This window comes from Hydra vulgaris, chromosome 01 (genome assembly GCF_038396675.1).
Source record: "Hydra vulgaris chromosome 01, alternate assembly HydraT2T_AEP".
NCBI lineage: Eukaryota > Metazoa > Cnidaria > Hydrozoa > Anthoathecata > Hydridae > Hydra > Hydra vulgaris.
Window position 1 is genome coordinate 10,070,143 of NC_088920.1, and position 13,765 is coordinate 10,083,907.

The 13,765-nt window shown below is 27.2% G+C and overlaps 1 protein-coding gene across 1 annotated transcript in view; it reads right to left on the bottom strand.

Annotated features, from left to right (window-relative positions):
• Positions 1-13,765, bottom strand: part of LOC136075095 (NACHT, LRR and PYD domains-containing protein 9-like) — a 32,229-nt gene that overhangs the window by 16,600 nt on the left and 1,864 nt on the right. The window contains exon 3 of the mRNA XM_065787353.1: positions 3,688-3,774. Within this exon, the coding sequence (XP_065643425.1) occupies positions 3,688-3,774 (87 nt within the window). The remainder of the gene's footprint in view (positions 1-3,687; positions 3,775-13,765) is intronic.

Below are 13,765 nucleotides of genomic sequence, written 5' to 3' on the forward strand. Positions count from 1 at the left end.
CAATACTGTATGTTGATAGTCATGATCTGTTTTTTTAGTTAGTTAGTAAGTGAGATAATGATCTGTTTTATTAGTTAGTAAGTGAGATAATGCAGCAAAGTTTGCATATAAAAGCAAATGAGTAACAACTATGGAAAAAAAGGAATATCTTTCAAGTAACCTTGTAAGAGCTGAAAATATAACATGTGAATACTGAGTTTTAAATTCTTTTGTATACTTTAAAATGAGTTTATTTTTCTTTCTACGTTTTGACATTGGTAGGCAAGCAAATTAGCAGCAACCCTGATATTAAATCTACGAAGCTTAAGGCAATTTCAATAACTTTGCTGATAAATTTTGGTAAGTTAAGAACTAGCTAGCTTGGGATTTAATGAATACCCTAAGAACACTCCTAACCAATTGCACAATTAATTTCACATTCACATTCGTTATGAGGTAAGATAAAGCAGCTTATAACAACTGTTTATTATCTGCAGATTATTTTAAAATTTGATAATATGAGTTCCAACGATTGTTGTTTCATTTGTCTTGTTGATAAAACTTTATTAGTTATTTTTAAACAAAACTCTTTGATAGAAATAATATAGCAATAGGCAATATATTAAAACAGGAAAAATAAAAAGATTTCAACCATGACAGTTACCCTGGGTTTCAGTCTCCGTCATTTCCCTGTGTATCAGATTAATAGGGGTTTAAGAGTGTTGCAACAACAAACACAAAGCTTTGAGAAGATGAATACAGAAAAATATAGACATTTGAAACTGCTAGCAAAGGCTGTTATTAACTTAGCAGTGATTATATCTTAATTAAAATATATATTTACTATCAGAGAAAAGTTTATCTTATCTTGGTTTGTATTTGTAAAGTGTAATTATATTTAATGATTGTTTTAAAGTCAACGATTGATTTGCGTTACTTGTAAATAATTGCATATGTATATAGACATATTTGTATATAACATAAAGACATAATTGTAAATATCAAGAGATTTAGTTTGTATATAAATTATGTTGAAGTGTATTAAGATAGATGAGGCGTTTTACACTAAACCTAAAAAAGTTCTTTTTGATGTGATACAACAAGCTTTTTGGCAAAATGTCGACTAAAGTTGATTTAAAGTTAATTCCGGAGTTTAAGGGAAATGATAAACAATCAGTTGCAGAAGGGCTGGAAAAAGTTGAACTGGTATGCAAACTAATTGATGTAACCGATCTGGCAAGTGTTGTTCCCCTCCGCCTCACGAATGGTGCGTTTGCAGTATATCAACAGTTAGCAGAAACTGATAAAGAAGATTTTGACTGAATAAAAGAGGTGTTGCTAAAAAGCATTTGCCGTTGATGCATTTACAGCTTACAAACAGTTCATTACCAGAAAGTTAAAGCATGGAGAGGCAGTTGATGTTTATTTGGCGGAACTGCGAAGATTATCTATGCTGATTGGTAAGCTACCAGACAGAGTAACTGCATGTACCTTTGTTTCTAGGCTCCCTGAGGACGTTCGACGGATGCTAAAATCAAGTTCTTGTATGGATGATTTTACTACTATACAAATACTTGCGCGAGCAAGAGCACTTATGATTAATGAACAGAACGATGAAACAAATGAAAATTTTGCTGCTACTGCAACAATATGACATGCTGAGCCAAGGTGGCTTGAAGATCAAACACAACCAATTTGCTATGAATGTAAACTCCCAAATTATTTTGCAAGAGATTGTCATCTACAAAGAAGTAGTAATAGAAACAAGTCAGGTCAAAGACGGGGGCCAAGCGATGTTTTTTGTTACTCGTGTCAAGAGAAAGAACACATATCAAGAATGTGTCCAAAAAAAATGCCAAGGGATAAGATGTTTAGCCATGTCTCTCCATAAACAATCAATAATGGCATTACCGACTATAAATTTGGACATAAACAGTATTCTTCGGGATGTGTTGATTGACTCAGGATGTACCTGCTGCATCATTTTTTAAAAATGTATGCCAAAAATTACGAAGAAAGTAGTGAGTGGTAACTGTAAATGGACAACAGTGCAAAGGCGTTAACTGAACTCGAATTGTCACACCAAATGTAAATGAAGTTTTTGTGGTTATTGTTTTTTGATGGGTATGAATGGAATGGATAAATGGATGGAAATTGAATAATAATTCTCAACCTGAAACTCTAGCAAAATAGATTGCTGAATACACTATCCCTGTTGGCATAAAACACGATTACAAAAAAGAAATTGAAGGATGGATAGAGAAAAAATGGCTGCAAAAGTACGATTTGAAGAAACACGGTCCAATAAAGGTTTTGGTTCCTAAATAGGCAGTGGTGCAGCGAAACAAAGGAAAAGTACAACCAATATAGACTTCAGGGAGCTAAGCATGTTTATTGAAGCATTCACTGCGAACACAGATGTGCGTGCTGATTGCTGATAAACTTCGATACTGGAGACGGTTTGGAGAAAGTGTTTCAATAATTGATTTATCTTCAGCTTACATGCAACTAAAAATCAATGAGAAACTCTGGGTTTACTTATAAATAATTGCATATGTGTATTTGTATTGTAAAAATCAATGAGATTGCATATGTGTATGTGTATTGTAAAATTGCATATGTGTATGTGTATTGTAATTTGCATATAATTTGCATATAATTGCAAATTGCATATGTGTATGTGTATTGTAAAAATCAATGAGAAACTCTGGGTTTACTAATAAATAATTGCATGTGTGTAATTGTATATGACGTATTTGTATGTATATAGGGACATAATTGTAAATATCAAGAGATTTAGTTTGTATATAAATTAAGTTGAAGTGTATTAAGATAGATGAGGCGTTTTACGCTCAACTTAAAAAAGTTCTTTTTGATGTGATACAACAGTGTTTTTTAACTAAAAAAGCCATATAAACATGGTGGTCTATAATTCCACAAACTTTTTATACCTTACTGTTTTAACAAAACAACTTTAAACATTAAAGCAAGTCTAACGACTATAACTTTCTTCAATTTTCTTTTCTTAATGAGATCACTATCAAAAAATAGGGATAAAATTTTTTTCTTATTCCTGTTAAGGGGGAAATTACCTGAGAAGAGAGTTAGGAGGGAGTTACCCTAATAGTATAATTAGCTAACTTATCTGACCATTACAATTTTTTCGTTAGTGATTCAGACATCTTTTTTTACAAAAAAACAAACAAAAAAAACAAGGTTTATTTGCTTGCCAGCCAATTGTTTACCTGACACTTTCCGAAATATTGTCAACTTAGGAATATTTAAATAACTCGAATTTCAGGTCAGGTCAAGTTCAAGATCATCAAAATCACCCTGTTATAGGTAAGATGTAACTCAGTACTACCTGCCTAATATTCTGCTGACTTTCTTTTGAATGACTGAATTCATTTTTCTAGACAAAGGCTAGAGGATATATACTCTGATGTATTCTGAAAATATTCTGCTGACTTTCTTTTGAATGACTGAATTCATTTTTCTAGACAAAGGCTAGAAGATATATACTCTCATGTAAATTTCCATTGCCACGGAGCTCTTGATTAAGCATAGACTAAAGATGGTGTCTCAATAAAAATACTTATTAAATACATAAATATTATTTATTGCAATGATCAAAATTTCTTTAAACTAAAAACCAAAAAAGAAGGACTTATAAATTAAAATAAAAAAAAAACCTAAAATAAAAATAACCTGGTTTTAATCTGATAAGCAAACCAATAACTACAGCCAAAATTACGCCAAAACTAAGCCAAACTACGATTTTCCAAATTGAAGATTCTAAAAAACAAAAAAGTTTTTTAAAAAACAAAAAAATTTTTTGAATTAAAAATGTAAAATTGGTTTTAATTTCTAAAATTTTCATTTTATTTTCAACTTTATAGCAAAAATACATTTTTAAATGTAGTTAGTTCAATAGATTTGTTTTCTTGTTTGTTTGTTTCGAAATGCAAGCCAATACAGTTGAGGAGGCAACATTTAGTTGTGGTTACAACTCTCTTTCAACTATATAACATCGAAATATGAACTTGACAAGCAAGACTGCTGCGCAGAGAAACAAGTTGATTCTGGTACTACCAAGGACATGGTAGGGATTGAATTCAGAACTTTTTGTACATGAGTCAAGCGCTCTACCATTACACCACTACCGCATTTTAATTGTTAATGAATTAAAAAATTATTTGTTTTAGCGTTTTGTGTTTTGATTTTGATATATTTCGTTGTTAAAAATATTTAAAATACTACTTAATAATTTGCCTGAAAAATCCCCAGTTTCTTAGGTCTATCAAATTCCTAAAAACTAAAAACTAAAAAATCAGGACATTATCAAATAATGATAAACTATAGTTAAAATAAAATATAGTATAAACAAAATTTTTGTATACACATTTTTGTACACAAGGGGGCACGCCCCTCCCTGTTTTTTTTCCCCTAAAAAATATTGCATACATTTTTTTAATAATGTAAATATTTTTTAAAGGTTGCAATAATTGTTTAAAAAAGTAATAAAAAACAATAATTTGAAAATCTGATAAATTATTGAAAAGACCTGTAGAGTAAAAATTAATTTAACTAACATTTCTGCTATATATATATATATATATATATATATATATATATATATATATATATATATATATATATATATATATATATATATATATATATATACACTCTTCCTGATGATCCCGCAATGGTGAAACTTCAAGTTGAAGAAAAAAGTTAGATAATTGTTTATATATATGTATATATATATATATATATATATATATATATATATATATATATATATATATATATATATATATATATGTATATGTATATATATATATATATATATATATATATATATATATATATATATATATATATATATATATATATATATATATATATACTTTACACAATATTGAATGAGAAACAAAAAAAACATTTGTGAAAAGACTTCTTTTCAACAAAAGCACTTTTCCCTTTTAATGAAGAAATTTTTTTTTCTTTTTTTGTTTATAATAATCTATATATATATATATTTATATATATATATATATATATATATATATATATATATATATATATATATATATATATATATATATATATATATATGTATATATATATATATATATATATATATATATATGTATATATATATATATATATATATATATATATATATATATATATATATATATATATATATATATATATTAGGGTGATTCAGATTGTAATAGAAAAAAAAAGTTCACAAAAAGCATTCTCCTCAAGGTTGCCTGTGTTCCTTTATAACCTAGGATCATGTGTACCAAAAATTAGACTAAAAGAAGCAATTTTAAGGGTTGCCATGTTTTATAAGATGAATTAACTATTGGTAAAATTTTGTGATTCTCTCAAATTTTGCAAATTTGTCTTTTTATTTTATATATATATATATATATATATATTTATATATATATATATATATATATATATATATATATATATATATATATATATATATATATATATATATATATATATATATATATATATATATATATATATATATATAACAATATATTTTGAATAGAAATTAATATGGCAACCACTAGTTCTTCTGCTGTGGTGTGGCTTGTTGGTAAACCTACACAAACTCTGTCAACTGCCAGACTTCCTTCAAGAGGGAATGTTCTTCGGAGGTTGCTCTTCCATCATATAGAAAAGAAACAAGAAGTGAAAAAAAGTATTTGGCAACAATTGAAGCAGTTCTTTTTATATGGGAGAGAGGAAGAATTCTAACTTAAAGAATTGACAATGCGGAAAGAAAGTTAAAAAAATTTTATGGCGAATATTTGTTGCTAAAAAAACACTGACGATCAAAATTGGACAGCTGTCAAATAAAAGAAGTACTTTTCCATGCTGTGACCTTGAAGAACTTTTTGATATATCAACCAAAAATGCATCAGAAGTTATGAAAAACAATGAAGATAAAGCATTTTACATCAAGAAGATCCATTAAGTTGTAGCATGGCAGGAATTGATAAGAGTTTAACATTGGTGCCTGCACAATAATAGAACAGAATCTTGACCGTAATCTTATATGGATAGCATGTCTTTGAAGTCATGGCTAGCAATTAACAAGGAGGTGTTCACTATTGGGAATGAAGAATTGTATAACTGTGATTTTTTTCTCAAACTCCGTGAAGAAATGGTAGTGTATTATGGTGAAGCAATTAAAGGTCAACAACCCAGAGATGATTACTTAGAACTCTTAAATTTGTGTCTTATTTTTCTTGGAGGATCAACTGCAACATTGGAGTTGAATGTAAAGTTCGGGCACCAGGTGCAACACACAATGCACGTTAGATGGCAAAAGTTATATATTGTATGAAGATATATTTGTTTCAGGATCAATTTGTTAATACTGCAAAGGATAAGAAAGTAATAACAGACATAAGTCTTTTTGTGGTATTTATATATGGACAGTTTTGGAATGAAGCTCCATTAGCTGAACGAGCACCATTCAATGATGCCAAGCTTCTTCAACGAATTCAAGAATATCCAAATCGTACAAATGCAATTAATGCAGCAAAAGCTTTTCATCGCCATCTGTGGTATTTTTCAGAACATCTAATAGGATTGGCTTTCTTTCATTCTGGTGTCGACAACAACATCAAGAGAGACACGGCAAACAACCTGAAACAACAGCCAAAACAGAAACCTCTCAAAAGATTTGATACTGCCACATTCAATTGTCGCAGTACATTGTCTTCCTTTGTTACACAACGCACCGCAAAACTTTTCGATCTAATTTTGAAGAATGGCAAAGAAAAAGCTGAATCATTTTTAATGTAAGAACCTTCAGAGTGGGAAATGGATTCAACGTATCTTGAAATGAAGCACAAGTGTCAAATGAAGTAATTATAACATCCTTTAACAAAAGAGTTACGAAAGATGTAAACCAAAAGCAGTTTCTTCTTCGATTGGTTGATCTTCACCGGAAGGAATTTCCAGTTGCATCATAGTCTACCCTGATGAAGATAACTGTTGAATGATTAAAATGATTGCTCTATTATTGCTTAGTGTAATATATAGGCTAGAAAATATTATTAACTAAAATAAAAAAATTAAAGAAAAACTTTATTTTCAATTTTATATAATTTTTTAATTCTTTTTTTAGAGTGGTAGAAACTAGTTCGCTATGTTAGCGTGGTTCAAAAAACAACTTTTTTAAAAATAGTCTGCTGCACTTAACTAAATGCCTTCTATACAATACTAAACCGTAGGTTTTAAATTTTTTTTAAACAAAAATTATTTTTAGGGGTGCCTTACTACCCTTAAAAATTTGACGGGTCCCTAATACTTTGAAAAAAGTTTTTCTAAAGTATGTCAAATAGAATCCTGGAAGCAAAATTATATAAAAACTTCAAAAATAATAATCAATTTACATAAAAAAACACGTTTAAATTTTTTTTTTTTTTAAATTGAAAATATTGACTTTTTTCATTTTTATCTTAAAACAATAGTTTTTTGGCAATTTGAAAAATTTATGTAAATTGATTATTATTTTTATAGTTTTTATATAATTTTTCTTCTTTTGAGGTTGACTTTAGAAAAACTTTATTTTTTCAAAATATTAAGGACCTGTCAAATTATTAAGAGTTATGAGGCACCCCTAAAAATATTTATTATATAGAACACATTAAGTTAAGTGTAGCAGACTGTTTTAAAAAAAGTTGTTTGAACCACCCTATCACTATGTACACTAGAATTATGAGAAACTTTGTTAATTTTTTTTTCTTATGTTTATTTGTTTTCACGTCTTTTAGCGTTTAAAAACATTTTTGCTATATTTGACGTTTTTTCTTAATGCTTATACTATAAGAAAATCAGAAAATAAATAGCTATTTATTTGTAAAATTTATTATTTGATTGATAAATTTTGTATTAACGGAAGAAATTAAATATAAGAATACCATGGTTTCTTTAATATGAGTTAAATAGGCTTCTAAAAATTTCTTTAAAAAATTAAGTTAAAAGTAAATTAACATGACACTAGCCCTTTAGTTCTAAAAGTTTCTTTAAAAAATTCTCAAAAAACTTCATGCTTTTTTTTTTAAAATCTATGCCAACTTGAGAGAACCTGGAATTAAAACTAAACAGATCTTTTTTACCTTGGCCTACAAGGAAGACTGTAATACTGCGGTTAGAAAGATATCATTTGAAAAAAAAGTTTTGCAGAATGAAAAAAAAACTTATGAAAAAAATTTTCATATGAAGCAAGCTTATGGAGAGGACCAGCATATCAAACTTTATAAAAAGCTACATATAAGTCAAGTGTAATAGTTCCTGCCTTGCTGCCCCTATATAATGCACAATAGAATCTTTTAGTTAGAACACTTAGCAAGTCAGCCATAGAGCAAGGAGATGGAAAACCGTATTGATTGTTAGAGAGTAAGTTATTAGACTCAAAATGAGATCATAATTGATTAAATACTTAAAGACCTTGCTAATAATAGAGAAAAGATTATTCAAATGATAGTTGGAGGGGTCAGAATGTTCTTAAGAGTTTTTAAAAATAAGAACAACAGACAGTATTTTTCAGAAAGCAGGAAAACCAGATTCAGACAAGCAATTAATAGTTTAGAGAGAATGGAAAATATTTTTTTAAGACTATGTCAGCAATGTTTTCTGGACCAATAAAAAAGCCATAAAAAAGTTTAATTAAGAAATGGCTTTAGCAACCAAAGCTGGAGTGATTTGAAAGCCTAACAATGGCTAAATTACTAGATAGAGTAAAATTACAAGAAAAGTACTTTGCTAATATTTCTTTCTCAACCTTGGGAGAGGTAATAAAAGCAGATGTAACCATGAGTTAGAGATAGAATGTAAAGTTAAGATACGAGATTAAGTGAACTGGGAATAATAGTTTATAGTATAAGAAAGGAATTTTTAAATTGATTTCTTGCGAAAGAGCATTTTCAAAAGAGTTGTTTTTTTGAAAAAAATGATTATGCTTAGATATAGCAGCAGCGCAAGTAGGAGAAAACCATAGAGCAGAGTGAGGCCTGATTTAAAACTGAGCTTTATTACCTGCCTGGATCTAAGAAGTTATCTACAAGGGCTTATAGGGTTAAGGAAGAATGAGAAAAAAGATTAATAGAGATATTGCATGGTCAAAACCGCCAAAAGGAGAGCAAGGAGAAACTAAACACAAAGGTCAGAGTCAAATCAAAAAGTGAATAAGAGTTGTTTAGAAAATAATTCATACACTACTTTAGTAAGAAATGAGAAATACAGAGGTTAATAGTTTTTAAGCCAACAATGTCAGTAGTGCTAGAGCCAAGTGATTCAGTGTGATGACCATTCAAGTCACCAATTAAATGGGTAAAGTAAAATGATAAAAATGCAACTATGACAAATACAGTCAAAATGATTTGTCTCTTTGATGCTTTGAATAATATTATATATTTTTGGGAAACTTTTAGTTTTAAAGACCCAGCACTTTTTTTTGAGGTGAGAGAGACTAGAACAAGGTGTTTTTTATTTACATAAAATGAGGATGTTGGTTTCGAAATTATATAATCAGCATCTTATATATTTTAGTAAAACAATGAAAACTGTTTTGATTTTTTAAGTCCGAGCAAATTGATTTTGAAATATTGAAGGAAAACTGACCTACAGGTATTTTGCGCTCAAAAAAAAAGATTGTTGGCAAAAGTCAGTGTAGTGATACAAATAAAGTATGCCCATAGGAAAAAACACAATTCAATAGGATCATGAAATGAACCTGGTTAAATTATTGACTTAGCTTATTTTGATAATGTTAGATGAACTTAGATTTAGATAATGTTAGAAGAACTTATTCAGAAATAGGTTAGTTGAAAAAAATCTATATATATATAGGTATGTTACATGAAATTTTTAAATTCATCAAATTCTAGGTTGTTATATATAATTAAAAAGAGCTTCATTTCAATATTCCAAAAGTGAAAAAATTTTCAAAATCAAACCACCCTACAAAAAGTTATGACGTTTCAAGTACCGATTTTTTGATATTAGGATTTGTTGAAGAAACTGTGGTCAAAATAAAGTTTTTATAAACTAAAACTATTATAACTTAATCAATTCTTATCCAAAAGTTTATCTTGGTATCAAAAGATAGATACAGGAGTTATCTACAATTTTATAAAGGTCTCGAGATTACAGGCGCATCTGGGGGCAAGAGGGGGGAACAAAACCACCATTCATACCGGCAATAAAGACTAACTATATTATATAAGTGTTTTTTTAATGAAAATATAAATTTTTATATACAAGATGTTTTGTAAATAGCTATCAGACCACAGTCAAATATAGAAGTTTCATCATTGTCTTTGGGTGGATGTAAGGGTGATGGTTTCAAACACCCTATTGTCAAAAATGACTCTTTTTTTTTTTATAAGTATTTATCTTTATAATTTAAAAGAAATCTAGTATCAAATCAAAAATTATATTTTACTACTTTACAACATCACTAGCAGCACACCCTTTGTTTCAAGTGGTGTAGATGGGAAAGGGGGCGTGTCATCGCCCCCCCCCCCTCCTCTTTTACAACCTAAAAAAAAATATTTTTAATGAGATTCGAAAAAATATTTAAATGTAATTAAAATAATAAACTTTAATATAAAAACATCTTTTACCAAAATTCAAAATACATCACATAATGCTTAGTTTTAGTTATAGATGGTTCCCCCTCTGACCTGAAAAAAAATTTTAAAAACAAAAAATGTTTTATAGTATTATTTTAATTAGTTTACATCTTGGCTTTTAGTTAATGATTAAGATATTAAATTCCTTTAATGAAACTATTTATTATTCATTGTTAACAATAGACACAACATGAAAAAATTACAAGTTCCACTACCCACTTTATATTTTTGCAAGTTCTACTACTCGCTGTAATTTTTTTTTGCAAGTTCCACTACTCGCTGTACATATTTTTTGCAAGTTCCACGACTCGCTGTGAAATTTTTTTGCAAGTTCCACTACTCGCCGTAAATTTATATATATATATATATATATATATATATATATATATATATATATATATATATATATATATATATATATATATATACATATATATATAAATATATATATATATATATATAGTCAAAAAATAGTAAAATCATGCAGTAAGATAATAAAATGCTTGTCCAATTATCAAAAAATAATTGGCAACATTCACGTCGTGTCTATTGTTAACAATGATTAATATATAGTTTCATTAATGGAATTTAATATCTTAATCATTAACTAAAAGCCAAGATGTAAACTAATTAAAATAATATTATAAAGTATTTTTTGTTTTTAAAACTTTTTTTCAGGTCAGAGGGGAAACCATCTATAACTAAACTAAGCATTATGTGATGTATTTTGAATTTTGGTAAATGATGTTTTTATATTAAAGTTTATTATTTTAATTACATTTAAATATTCACATTAGGAAAACATCAACTCACAGGATACTATGTCAACAACTAGCTGGAACTTTTTTATATAATAATCAACAGCTTCAGAATCATCATTTTTTCTAGTCCAGTAAGAAATAGTAATAGCCTTTCTGTGCTTTTTTTAAGTTTTTCTACTCTGCTATTGTGCAAGACTGTCATTGCTGTATCGGAATCATATCATTCATACTTATTATTGATATAGTATGTATAAAGTATATATTATATTAAAGTATATATTTAATATATACTATAATATAGTATATATTTAAGTATATATTAAATATATAATATATTATAAATATAATATACTCTAAATAGTGCATTAAATTTAATATACTATAATACATTATATATGTCTATATATTTTTAGACAAATATTAGTATATATTACCAATATATGATATATTCTAAATACATAAAAAAGCAGTATATTATATTATTATAAGATATAAAGCTTTTTAAAAATGTAATATAATTGGGCTGAGCAAAAAACATGTATTATTGAATTTATAATATAAAACCAATTTTAATCTTATTAACTGCATATTAAAAAAAAGTTAAACAAAAATTGGTTAAAGAACTATTTAAAATTGCAAATTAAATGTTTTAATTGAAAAATTATTAATTAATAGCAAATTATAAAAGAAATGAAAATATATAATGAAAATTTTTTTTTTTAAATACAATCATGAAAAAATGAATCAAATAAACTTTTCAAGTTTAAATAAATGAAACCAAAGTCATAACTGAATAATAGATAAGCATTGTAACTTTTTTTGATCATTTTAACAGTGCCTTCTGTCATATTTCTGTAGTAATATTAACTTTTATTCTGTTAAAAAAACTATGTGCTAATAATAAAGTTAATTATACTTCTTTATTAATTCTAAGAGCTTTATCTACAGTTGAACTGTAATTAAAAATATTAGAGTTTTATAATTGAACTGTCTCAATACTTAGCATAAAAACTTATAAAAAGTGAAACTAGCTAAATCATTTATTTGAATCATGCTTAATATGATTCAAATAAATTACCATTCATTGAATGGTAATTTATTTGAATCATATTAAGTATGATTCAAATAAATGATTTGGAATTTAGAATGATTCAACAAAAAGTAGTGGTAATATCATTTATTAAAATGATTTTACCACTACTTTGATTGCCATAAGAGGATTATTGAGGAGAATGTTTGATTAACACAAAAATTTTTATTTTTTTGTTTTTACTCATTTTTCTTTTTAGTTAAATCTGAACCAATTATTATATTTTAAAAGCAGATTGAAGTTCCTCTTCATCCGCCCCTCCCCCTCCCCATCTCTCAAAATAAAAGCGGAAAATAAAAATTTAAGTACCAAAAGTGCTGCACAAAATAGAATATGTGCTGCATGAAATAAATTAATGAAATTTGGCAGGTGCAAAGAAACTGTGTAAACTTAACATCGAGAATAGCATTGCAAAAAAAACAAGCATTTCTTCAACATTTACTGAATGCACAAAGTATAACTAAGTTTTTGACATTTAAAAATCTACTTTAAAAAGTTTTTATTGTAATTAAAAGGTTCAAATTTATAAAGTTTAATTACTATAGCTTTTAAAAAGTATCTATACTAATATATAACTCTAAATAATATATATATATATATATATATATATATATATATATATATATATATATATATATATATATTATATATATATATATGTATATAAAAATATAAGCTTCATTGAATTCATAGATTTTTTTTGATTTAAAAAAGCATTAAAATGATTTGAAAGGAAAAGCTTTGATTTGCATGAATTATTGAAAAAAGTAACTGTATAAAATAATGGGAACAAACAAAACACTATGCTAAATGTTGTAGTTTTTCAATGGAGGCGGAGGAAAAATAACGGTGGAGGTGTTATTTTTCCTCCGAGGGGGTCAGTCTTAATAAGCTTATATGGATGGGAAAAGTTTACAAAAACTAATCAAAGTCCTCTACTCCCGTATAGACGGGAGTGGGAGTAGTATACACTACATGTATATTACTCCCACTCCCGTGGATACTGTTTAAAAACAAATCAAAGTCCCAAAGAGTAGATATAAAAAAATATATGGCTTGCATTGATTAAAAGATTGATTACTTATAGTTTAGAAATAAATAATAAATACTACCTTTCTTTTTGTTTTCTTTCCCTAGATGTAAGATGTTTTTTTTTTTTTTTTTCCAACAGCTATAAAACTTTCTCTAATTTCAGCCATTGTGTATTAGGTGATAAATTTTAATTAATTTGATGCGCCAAGAAAAAGTGCGCT